The sequence below is a fragment of the Rhipicephalus microplus genome, chromosome 6 (assembly GCF_043290135.1).
Source record: "Rhipicephalus microplus isolate Deutch F79 chromosome 6, USDA_Rmic, whole genome shotgun sequence".
NCBI lineage: Eukaryota > Metazoa > Arthropoda > Arachnida > Ixodida > Ixodidae > Rhipicephalus > Rhipicephalus microplus.
In genome coordinates, this window is record NC_134705.1 from 116,584,585 (window position 1) to 116,597,436 (window position 12,852).

A 12,852-nucleotide genomic window follows, 5' to 3' on the forward strand; every position below is an offset into this window, starting at 1 on the left:
CGCGGCTCACGTTAACGAATCGTCGCGCTTGTTTTTAGATGGCGTTCCTGGTTGAAGTGGAGGAAAATCCTTGGATGCCACCTCGGAATACGATGGCCTGATGGTGCAGGCCACGGCGGCATGCGGGTCCCCACAACGACGACACGGCAGCGAGCAGCCTTTCCCGTCGTGGCCATAAACGCCGCACCTTCCACAAAACGGAGCTGTGCAGTTCATGCGGAAGTGCCCACTGTCTCCTCATCGACGGCACACTCGCTGGATGCCTTTATAGTAACAAGTTACTCGACGGCCCGCGACCGTAAGGTAGTTAGGCACCCGTGACGAAGCCTTCATTTCCATGCGGACGTATCGCGTCCCAGGGGTCACGGTTGGGCGCGATCCCATGAGTCCTCTGGTGATGTGCAGCACGTTCCCGTAGGGAGAGAGTGCTTGTGCGAGGACTTCGCTGGGTACGTGGCACGGCAGGAACAGGACGGTCACTAGGGTCACTTGGGGTCCCAGGGGTACGATGGCGACGCGCTCTCCTCGGATGATAAGGTGCGACGCGTCTACGATTTGGGCCAGTGCGGCCTCACTGTTGACGGTAACTTGGTAGTTCCGGCCTCCAAAGTGCTGAACGCAGTACACTTCTTCGATTCCTAGTATTGAAGACGTCGCGTCAACGACGTTTTTGGCACTAGTCCCCTCGGGGACGACTACGTCGAAGGCTAGCGCCTTCTTCGGGGACTGGCTTGCCATTACGGGCGTCTGCCAGCCCAGGGACGCCCTGAGACGCTAATGACGACAACGAGGGCGAAGCTCCTTATAGCGGCACCTGTTCATCCCTCGTAGCCATTGTAGTGTGTAACAAGTATAGCATTTTGACCTCCAAGGTGGTGCCGGTGAGAGATTTCTTCTGTGCGTTGTTGAACAATAAAAGATAGTGCTCAATGTACATGCTGATGGCTGCTAAGAGAGAATCGAAACAGGAGCATTCGGCTATTAGTTAACGCGCAGGCTTCAATCCCTATTAGCAGCCAGTGGCATGTACATTGAGCACTATCTGACAAGAAAAGGTTGCTACGCTATACTCGCTGGGTGTAACCTCCTTAGTTTTAGAAAGGTTTAGTGAGCGATGAACCGCAGTGCCACGAATAAAATGAATTAGTATATACCATGAACTCGAGGTGGTTAAAGTTGGGAAGTAGATACGAAGCGCAAGCCGTAAGAAAGTGTGTGTATGCCACCTCTCGTCCTTCTAATGTCCGCTGGATGGCGGTGCTTCTATATGGGAAATATATGATCAAAAGATGCGAGATTGTATTACTTGGAGTGTTGAATAGATGGACGAACAGACGCATGTCAGATGCATGGATGGACGCATGAACGAACACAAGGGTGGATGCATGGACGAACGCAGGGACGGACGCACGAACAGACACACGTACGGATGGGCGGATGAACGCATGGACGGTCACATAGACGCACGCATGGACGGACGGAAGCAAGAACGAATGGACGGACAAATGCTTCGCCCCACTCTCCATTATTCACTCTGTGGATATGCTGCCATTTTTTACGCCCCAGTGAATACAAGTTGGGCGCCATGGCACGGGAAGCCATGGCATGATCTCGCCAGTTACTTGGAGACAACTTGGCGGGAGACCTCATAGCTGCCGAGCATGGCCTGATTGGAACGCGAGACTTCTTCAGCGTCACAGTGCACCAAAATCTGCGGCTGGGTACGCCAACTTCCCGATGCTGAAAAAAAAGGCGCTAGAGGCTAGATGCGAGCAAACGTGAGTCACAGTCTCCGATCGCCTTTCGGTAATGTCTTCACAGGAGCACAATACTACCCAGCCATAGACGTATTTGTAGGGGAGTTTTCAATGGGTGTAATGTTAACTGGGGTCTGGTTTTGTCTAAGCCATCGACTTCACATCGAGAAATTCCCCACTGCTTTCAAGTCTTCTAGTTCACACTTGACTTCATTAAACCATAATGTCACTGCAGTAAGTTTGATGCAGAGTAATTAAGAAAAGATTTAAATTTTGACTGTAACGTCTTTCTACGATACATGTATGACCAAAGTGTAAAAATTCCAAGCCCAATATTCCAAATACAAATCATAACACTGGTAAGCTATGTTTGTATCAATGTGCTTACGCTTTTATAGTATTTTCTTCAGATATCCACCTTTATTTGTCTCCTACAATGTTATCGAAACGTCATGTCAGTGACACGTTCTTTTGTAGCTGTTTTAAATTTAACTTACAAACATGAAAAAGAAAGAAAACAGCAACGCTAAGAATTTGTTAGCGCGTTTTATATCTAAAGAGTGCATCAATATTTCAAGTTTTGTATTTCATTATTGCTCTTACAAAACCAAAACGCCGCAGTTATTAAAAAGGTCGTGAAATGGTCGCTGTACAACGACAATGCGGCACAATCGGCAGCCACATGCGCTAAATACATCATCAGCCCGAGTGGACCTGCATAGTCTATCGAGGAACGCGGAACTCTACGGCATATCGAGGGCGCGTAAGAGGCGCTCATCGGCGTCTGTCATATGCTATTTGCGTTTCACAAGAGCGCTGCCTGATATGAAAGTTAGCAGCGATTTCATACGGCAAAGACGCTGATGGGTGTTCAAATTTCACGCACTCGCAAGTACCGAAAAGTTCCGCGTTCCTCGATAGGCAAAGCATTACTTATGATAACGTCGCCCAGTTAGTGCGTGCGGAAGCCGGCGGTTTCACATTGCCGTTTTAGAGCGAGCGTTTCACGACCCCTTTAATGTTGAACTGAAAGTAAATCTGGCACACTCGTATACTTACAAATAGACAAGTCATTGTGATAATTCATGAAAAACACTCCACATGTGCTGTCGTCACTCTGGTACAGCAACGTCTCATAAGGTTCGCTGTTTGCTGAATAGAAATAGAAATACATGAAATGTAGTACAGACTTCTTTGAATCACATATGACAAGCGTGATAGAGTGATTTGACTGGCTCGCCGAATTTCGTGCCCACTGATTGTTCTCCCGCGATCTCCGACGACAGTGCAGCTCTAGCCGACTGGCTCGCCCTACGCTCTCTCCAGACGCCGACAAGATCTTTCGCTGAGTGGTGCCCCATCCTCGGACTCCTGCGATAGTGTCCATCTTTCCTAACTTCTGATTACTTCCGTTTTTCACTCTCTCTGCACCTCTCTCTATCTCTATACCTTTAATTCCTGCTTACCTCCATCTCCTGCGCATAACTGTAATTAACCCTCCATCGAGAGTGGCAGTAACCAAACTGCGGTTATCTCTTTCTTTTTCCCTTTCAAATGTCACTTTCAATAGAGTGATTTGTCTATTTACTGCAAAGTTTTAAAATTTTATGATGTAAATTGTAATATTTTTGCATACAGCAATATATTAAATCACGCACTCAATAAAATAGTCAAGTTAACTGTAATGTTATAACTCGTTCAAAATCATTATATTAGCTGAACAATATTTACTAGCCAAGAGCGATACCAGCAATAATATCCAAGTGGGAGAGGCTTAGTTCTGCAGTGAGTGTAGTCGGGGTGATGTATTTTGTGTGCGTGCGTGTGTGTGTGTTGAAATGCGAGGTTTAACGTCCCAAAACCACCATATGATTATGAGAGACGCCGTAGTGGAGGGCTCCGGAAATTTCGAACACCTGGGGTTCTTTAACGTGCACCCAAATCTTGCAACACGGGCCTACAACATTTTCGCCTCCATAGGAAGTGCAGCCGCCACAGCCGGGACTCGAACCCGCGACCTGCAGGTCAGCAGCCGAGTACCTTAGCCACTAAACCATCGCGATGGAGTGCGCGCACGCGCGCGCGCGTGTGTGTGTGTGTGTGTGTGTGTGTGTGTGTGTGTGTGTGTGTTTGTGTGTGTGTGTGTAGCTTCTAAGTTTGGCTATGCAGTGTGGGGCATGTAATTGCAGCTTTGTGCGGGGATTTAATGCGGCTTCAAAATCAAGGCTTCCTTCTGCGCTATCGGTTTGTGCAAAAAACAAAATTATCAACATTTTAAAGCAGTTCGAAACAAGGACTGTATGATTACGTAGAACACAGTCGGTGGGTAGCCACATTTTAACTAATTGTAGTTGCGAATTAACTGTTGTTCACTCGTGGCGGAAAAACAGAGAATCTAATTTGCGTCAGCGCGATCTATTAAATATATGTATTCACACAACAGCATTATAAAACATCGTCAGTGTCGACGTCCGCGTCGTTGGTTGTGACCGAATAGACACCATCTTACCAGTAACCGGAAGATCCGGAAAGATGAAAAATAAAGTGTGTGAGCAAAAACTTTGGTTTGAGTGAAAATCGAACCCGTGCCTTCTTTGATCCGAGGACCACTACTGCTTCAAAAAAACAATGCTATGAATGTTGTGTAGCACAAGGACTCGTCTCAACACTTGTAGTATTGCTTGACTGGCATGTAGGATTGCGAAAACACGTGAGTTGCGCGACAAGTAGGTGTTTTAGAGAGCCCGTAAACCACCAACGGACGCTCGCGTGTTTCTACCCTTGCCTTTTTTTCTATTGAGAATAGCTGGCATGATGTCAAATCACTCTGTTGCGCAATACAATGACGCTGTCGTTGGGCGAAAGAAAGCCTGTTGTCTGCTAGCACATGCACGCGCCTGTTCCGTTTCTACCTCGGGTGCTGAGGGAATGCACTAGGAGAGGTGGTCAAACGAGCCGACGAACGCAGCCTAGCGAAGGAAAGAGGATGGTATAAGATGCAAATACTTCAGGTGGGGACACTCGCGAGACGCAATCGACCAGATAAAGTGACAGCTACGCCTGTCCAGCGGACTGCTGCCGGCAGCGTGCCGGTCGGCGAGTTGACGGAACTTGAAGAAAGAGAGAGGCGTTGCTATAACAACCAGTCCGTCGTGGGAAAATTGAATTCAATGGCACAGGAGGGTTGTTCGTGCCAGAGTGCAAATTGATTACTGTTGTCTGCAAGCATGACGCGGACTTGAGTCACGTGGAGAGCACGATATACGTGCTCTCCACGGGACTATGGAATGCATGCCGATATTTGAAGTGGTTCTCGCACGTCCTGGGAACCTAATACAGCTTGGGGCGTAGCAGATTCGCACATAAATTACATGCTTTCCAAAATTTTATCAAGCGGTTCGTTATTTAAATACGCTAGCTTTCATGCACTTGCTGATGGTAGTAGCAAGCTGGATCCGCGAAGCGCGTGAATGGCGAAGGAGGGGGTGGGGGGACGCAGATGCCTTTGATGACGAGCATAGCAAAAGTTCAATAAGTGAATAAGACCACGTGTATGCTCGTAAAATGGAAGCAGCCACGTATTTACCTTGACAAATTCGTCGGCGTGCATCCAATAGATACCATCCAGTGTTGCACCAATTTCACTTTTCGCGGCTTTAATGATAAGTATACGATGGAAAGTTCACGAATACGTGATTAACCGCTGGGAGACAAGTATACAGGGGACCCTACGCATATCTTCTCGCTGATTTCACCATCCTTCTTACCGTGCACAGAAAGAGGATTACAGAATTTTTTTCCGCATTTAACAATCAGCGGACCTTTTTAGGAATGCCACTGTTAACTTGTTCACAAAAAGCAGTAAATACACAACGTAATAACTTAACAATAGCTGACTACGCCTGTAACATAAAGAAACACTATTTATTACACGTATCATTGTGTTGTATAAACATAAAACAAATGGTCGCGCATCAAAAATTATACACATTCACAAAAAACCCTCTCATCTGTGAAGTGTTTGCTGCTGAGTGCATCATTTGTGCTGAGTGGACGGTTCTTCCTGAAAAACGCTTGAGTGCATGCTTTGGGGCATTCGGGATCAGAAGGAACATTGGATAGTATACATTTGCTTGCCACGTAGAGCAACCTTACCGGCACCCACTAATGAAACACTTTCTTGCCATATTCACTCACTGTGAATTACAGATTACATTCGTGGCTGATCACCACATAACAAGTTGATTTCGCTAACGAGAATGATGAAATGCCACTTATTACTTCATGAAACGCGCCAAAGGCATGATAGCGACTGAAGCGGCCGAATGACTTGTTTTTTTTATTGCTAGTGAAAAACGCGACGCTCTCAGGACGCCGGCGTTGCCACCAACCTCACCGGTTCCTATAGCAACGGTGCGTGAAAATCCTTTTCTATTTTTGTGTTGCGCTCTCTTGCCGATAGGTGCGCTGCCAGCAGCGGTTCGATGGACGCGCGTCTCGGTTACTTTATCTGGTTGATCGTGTCCCATAAGAAAGCCGAGAAGTGTCCCCACCTGAAGAGTTTGTATATTACAACGTGGGAAATAGCGAAACGAGGAAACGTGTGGAATTCAATGAGCGTTCCCTGCAGCCCCGTACACAACTGCCACGCAATATCTAAATTTCTACCTCTGGGCGGCTTACGGACCCTTTAAAGCCGACGGATTGCAGAACACTTAAACATCTCTGCTACCAATGCCTCAACCTAGCGAGGAACTGGGTAGGTTCGCATGTAGGTGGTGCTGAAACATTCATTTAACAACAAAAAAAACGAGGTATGCAGTGACCGCCTTATAAGAGGACGGACGACACACACAATGAGTAGGAGGTGATCCCTAGTACAAGACCCCATTGCCGTCTGCTGCTGCCTGGGCTCGTCGAACCAATGTATTTAGGGCCTGAAGGTTAGAACAGCCAAGCAGGGTCGCCTCCCACTCCTCCTTGGTAAAGTTGGGTATAGGGGGTACAGTAGGGTTGCACGGGCAGGCCCACATCATGTAGTAGATGTCCGAAGACTTCTCCCCACAGTGTGAACAGCTGCCGGAAAAGGCAAGATCAAATTGTATGAGTGCTGCCGGACACAGCGTAGTGTTCGTGAAGAGTCAGTGTAAGAGCCGCTCCTACTCTTTAATTTGGCCTTTGCGTGGTCGTGCATAAAGGTTGAGATCAAATTGGTAATGGTTCACAATTTTGCGCAATCAATACACCGGATTGATATCGAGGTCTCCTGATCGGGGGAGGTGAGTAGGAATGCCCGGTGAGAGACCGCAAAGGTGGCGGCGTCGGCTGCCTCGTTTCCTTTGAGTCCCATGTGAGCAGGTGCCCTGACTAAATGGCGGGAAGCAGGGATTTCCTGATAGTCTTAGCGTTTCAATAAGCGGTTGGCAAGGTACGCGCCACAGTCACTCACGATGTTTCGACAGGCCCCTCGAGAGTTGGAGATGATGGTTTGCGATCTGGGGTGGACAAGCGGCCAATTCAATGGCGACTTCCTCCACGTGGAATAGGTCCCGTGTTCGAAACGTGAGCCCGCTAACTGATAGGTTCTCGTGTACGACATCGCCCGTGTACCAGCCCCAGGTGTGGGCCGGAGGCGTCCGCATAGAACACGCCGGGTTTTGATTCATAATAGCGGGTCAGGGCTTCCGCCCGCGCCAGGCACTGGCCATTGTTGTCTTTTTTTGTCATATTGTTTGGAAGAGGACGCTTGTCGAAGGCGCATCTCTACTCGAATGGGAGTTCAACGCAATCTTCCGTGATGTGAATGTGTTATATGTGAAGGGGGGCTAATTGGCGGTGCCCCGCTATTCTCAGTGAAAGTCAATTGTACTGATTTGTGAGACCCATTACGATAATACCATATATGGCACTTATATAGGCTATATGTGGCCACATATAAATATATATGTCAGCATATGTGGCCACACACAAGCATGTAGGCCAGCGTATGTGGCTTCCATTTACCATTTATGGATGTATATCTGGCGGAGTCGGTTCATTTATGGGGTTATATACAGCCCTATATGACGTGGTTGGCCCATTTAGAGTCACATCCAGCCGTATGAGGCACGGCCACACCATTTATAACATATCAAGTGGATCCTTATATACGGAAGTGCTCCCTTATATGGGATTAACCACGCATATATTTAGCATTATGATCACGCACTTTTATGTGGATTGTGATATATCACAATTCGTACACAAAGGTGACCTGCTTATTTTCTACAACAACAAGAGCATTATTTATATATGTTTCTGCCATGCAAAAAAACAAAATTTCAGGTAATCTTTGTGTACGTGATAGTTGTAGCTATGCATGCATTCGTGTAATTTAACTTGTAAATTTTCCATGGCATTTAGGTTTGAAACAATAAGTTGCAATTAATACGACGTGAATAATGTATACGAGAGCAGACATATTTTACAAGGAAGGAATCGTGTCAGGTCACAAGACGTATTGAAGCTCCCGAACTTCGCTATTATTATGGAGCAATCCTATATAGTATTATGTAAAAACGAAATGCATGCAACCTATATTGTTCACATTAGTGAGTTGTTTGAAGTGGCAGCAAGAAATTGTAATTTCAATTCATTTTAGCTTCCACATCGGCGGAGAAAATTGCTGAATATTTGAAGCTTTTGATGGCTATATGCTCAGTTCATATAACAATATTGCAGTTATTCTATTGAACCCTCGTCTGCCATTGCTTTCAGCGGCCATTTACCACAGTTGCATGCGCAGTACGATGTTTAAAGGAGTATCTTCAAACACAAAAAAAGAACTTATGTGAATGCAACTTGTAGGCACTATTATGAATAAATTCACGTTGGAAGTTGTACTAATTTATTGCAAAAATACATCTCGTATTTTCTTTGGCCACGAATAATGTTCTTGGCTGTGTACATAATAAATTTATCGAAAATTTTATGGTTGCACTAGTAAACAATTAATCTGGTGTAATCATTGCAAGCGTCAAATAAATCTCATGTCATACACAAATACGTTAAGAAAGGTGCCACTAACTCACACACGATACACATTTAATGGACCATGTATTGAAATGCTGAAGCTTTATAGCAACATTTGACTTAGGCTGCCGAATTCATTTGTGTGGGTAGGTCATTACTTGGTCGAGCTCACCAATGCGCACGTGCCATCATCAGGATTAGCTTAAACATTGCCTTGCGAATACAATTAGTATGACACATTTTGTGGGCTGGCATGATGCCTAAGCCAAACTCTACATTATGTAAACAGCCCCTTGCTGTGAAGGCGCTTGATAACTAAAACTGCTTGTGAACATATCCTTTCAACACCAACACTGTGGTGCATTTATCGATAAAATATGTATGCCATACATACCCAACAAACTGCGCCATTACACACTCACGTATTAAGATTCATGGGCACCTGGACACTGGCATTTCCTTCAATGTGGCCAGATATTTTCAGCCATGTCAGAATTATAAAAGGGTATTATTATAATATAATTGTCGCTGTTGTTGTTGCTGCTGCTATTGTGGTTATATCTCGCAAAACATCCAACGTTCAATTTTATACGCTGCCAAATCTGTGTCGTAATGTGAGGTTTATGAGATCAGTGATCTTGGTGTTTCTTTTGATAGTATGCTGAATTTTTTCTACTTGCAATAAATGTGCTGTCATGTGAGGCCTTCGTTGTTTCCCTGTTGGCAGAATATCTCTCGAGAATCCGGTTCTCCTGCAGCCTTCTACAAATTTTACACCGCAATATGTCGTGCTCAACTTGAGTACATATGAATATCTGATCTGGAATGGCCATGCTAAACCCAGCAGTAATGCCACGTTGTCCAGAAAAAATTCATAAACTTTTACCCCCATCGTTTATCTAGAATCATTTCAACACTGCTAAAATATTGTCTTTGCCATCACTTAACGGCCGTCAAAATCGCGCTGAGCTGTTATTTCTTTACAAGCTAGTTCAAGATGAGATATTCTGCCCTTCTCGTCGTAATGACTTTCAAACTCTACGTAAGTTATCCAGAGACAATCCACCGTTTCATGTACCTGCCAGCTTCTTCGAACACTCTATCCTTTACAGAATACCGAGTTTCTCAATCGTCAACTTTCTTGATTCGTTAAGTTTTGCATAGTCTACAGTCACTTTTTGTCAGTGAGGGCTGCCCTGTTCTAACGTAGATTTTCGCATGCACAGATTCTTCTCTTTTCCGTCTTTCAGGAAGCCCTCCGCACGGTTGTGTATATTCCACATTATTTTTCAGTCCAACTGCATGAATATATACTATTACATTTGCTGTTTCTATTGTGCGTTGATTTCTTTTCGACTGCTCCTTTTTGATCTTTTTATTGATTTGCATTTCTGTGGACAGTCTGTAATGTATTGTTTCTTATTTTCGTTTTATTTTTGCGCGCGCCAGCACTCAAGACTCTATGGTTGTTCCTGGGTACGTTAAAAAATAATTGATTGATTATTGGTTGATTGAATACTATTATTATATGAATGATTGAGAAATAAGATGAAAATCTGGCTGGAACGCGTTTTGGTAGCTAGCGTACACGAAGCAGTGATTTGAGCTCCACGGAATGCCTGTCTCAAAGATCCTGCACCTGGAGCTTCCTGGGCTCGCGGGAGTAAGTTGAGGTCTATTGTCCCAAAAAAACTCGCCTGACTGCCATACAGCTGTTGGCGAGTTTGCAAGAGGTGCACACAGCAAAAATACAAAAAAGGGCGCCCTTCGGAGGGGTGAAAAATTTGGAGAAGGTTGTTCGAAGAAGCGCGCGTAGGTACCGTGCAGCCCTGCCGTGGCCTACAGCAGTCTGTCGACACAGCAGGAAAGAGAGTGCCGCGGCTCACTTCAAGTAACGACGAAGAAAATTGTTTGCACAAACATTCAGTCGTATAGTAATAATAATGCGTTAATAATTGTTGAAAAAATGAAACGTCATTCGCCAATGAGCTCAAGAAAATTTGGTTCCAGTGAGAAGCGCGTAAATCATTGATCTCAAGGAGTAATGTGTGTTTCATTGTCAAGCCTGCACTGTATCCATCCGCGCCATTGCTGCTTTTTGATCGCCGGAGACTAGGTGCAGCGCTGATCGAGTTAGTGACTTTTCATTCCTCTCGCTCTTATTTCATGTTCAACTACTGCTCCAATTTACGCAAGATATTCACGCAGCTCTCAGGAATCTACTTTGGTGTACGTGGCGAAAGTGTCAACGGACATGGAAGTGTTTTTGTGTGCGTGTGCGTGTTTATGCCGCTGGATTAAGGATCGTCAACCTTTCGAGCGAAAAAAAAATGGACACCCATGCTTGTGGGCAAGCGTTCTTTCAAAACTTCTCCCAAAAGCAGTACGAATGGATGTGGTGGTTTTAAGGTGTGAATAGGTTATCAGGATTAACAGGCTTCTTGAAAGACAAGTCTCGATTAAATGTTAAGGTAAGTTCATCATTTTATTACCTTCGCATGTTATTCATAAATATCATGATAACTTAGAAAACGTAGCGCATTGCATGCTTGCTGAGTAAATCACCCCATACTAATCGTGGCTAGGTCATTAGGCTGTTTTGCTTAAGCAATACAACAACACTTTCTTTTTTTATTTCTTTCAGACCGTGCTCTATTTAATCGAAAACTCTACACCAGGAAAATATGGGTTTCATAAATATATTGATGCAAATATACTTGTCTTGTATTTTTCTAATTTTAACGCTTGAGAAATTACCAAGAATAAGTTACAACTTGCGTAATTACAAATAAAAAGAGTTGCATGTCTCCAACTCCGAGGGTGTCATGAGATTTCTGAGCCCGCGTTTAAATTTGTCTTGCGTTTGAATTTGTGTTTCTTCGTCTACGTTCCCCTTGTTTTTATATTTACGTTTGTTTTAATAGGGACATGCAGTTAAAATTTTTTTGCTAGTTTGGTTCTTCAAAGCAGAGTGCAATGCTCACGGATCAAAACAGAAAAACTTAAGAATAGCCCGAAATTTTGTTTCCACCATCTACAATTCGGGTGATATAATAGCTAATTTCACTGGAATGTGGACATCACAGGCAACATTATCGTTACTGATGTCGCAACATTGTGTGCCTATCTTGAGAAACTGCACATACCCGCATACATAGTTACACAAAATAATGTGATGTCACGTTTTAATCTGTGAGCACTGTAGATAGTTTTACGCAAGCCGACAAATAAACTGGTCTGATGCATTAGAACTTGCTGCTGTGTGTAAAAACTAGGGGACCATTAAGCTCCGTTTTTCAGAGTTGAACGTGATAGTAGTATCCTGTTTCTTGTGCGTAGTTCAATCTCTCAATGTGTACTTTTTATTGCAAGATGCTACTTGAACAATTATAATTGTGGAATAGTACTGTGTAATTGAGAATGTTGAAAGTGTCTTAATAAGGTTTCGCACATGGCTGCATTTCGTGTAAAAAAGAGGTAGCATTGTTTAAAGCACGAGCAATGGTATGTTATTACTGAGTTGCGCAAAAAACTGAAATACAAAAAGAAGACAACTGGACACACCGCACACTAGCAACTGAAACTTTGTTGGAGAAAACAGACATATATATGCGGTTACAGGAACACGTGCGGTGAAAGGAAATGATTAGATGAGCATACAGATTGTATAAATGATGCGCTTCCAGAAAAGCTACCGGAGTAGCAAGCAACATAACCTACAGTTATGTGACACATAAATTACCAGCTTTGTTTATGAAATACGCCTCTTCGATTTTCCGCGCTACTATGTCCCTGGATTTAGCTTTAACTACCATATCATCAAACAAGGGTGCGAGGCCACACTCTCTACAATGTGATAATTGGTTATAGAATGCTTGACCCTATATATAAGCTTTGTGACCCAAAATTATATCATTGAATTCTAAATGATACTTCCCGCACGACAGTGAAGTGCCGTACACCACACAATGTCCACACGGTGAAAGAAATTGATTAGATGTCTGCTCATCTAATCATTTTTTTCCACCTCGCGTGCCCTCCTGACCACATACATATGGCTGTTTTCTCCAATGAAGTATCAGTT

The 12,852-nt window shown here is 44.3% G+C and overlaps 1 protein-coding gene and 1 long non-coding RNA gene across 4 annotated transcripts in view; one reads left to right on the forward strand and one right to left on the reverse strand.

Annotated features, from left to right (window-relative positions):
- The window catches only part of LOC142765443 (uncharacterized), a 52,272-nt gene that overhangs the window by 17,086 nt on the left and 22,334 nt on the right, over positions 1 to 12,852 (reverse strand). For all 3 annotated transcript variants that reach the window (XM_075866474.1, XM_075866473.1, XM_075866475.1), the window contains exon 4: positions 2,817 to 2,909. In XM_075866474.1, coding sequence (XP_075722589.1) covers positions 2,817 to 2,909 — 93 coding nt within the window. The remainder of the gene's footprint in view (positions 1 to 2,816; positions 2,910 to 12,852) is intronic.
- Positions 1 to 12,852, forward strand: part of LOC142765445 (uncharacterized) — a 64,049-nt gene that overhangs the window by 12,202 nt on the left and 38,995 nt on the right. The gene's annotated exons all lie outside the window — the stretch shown is intronic.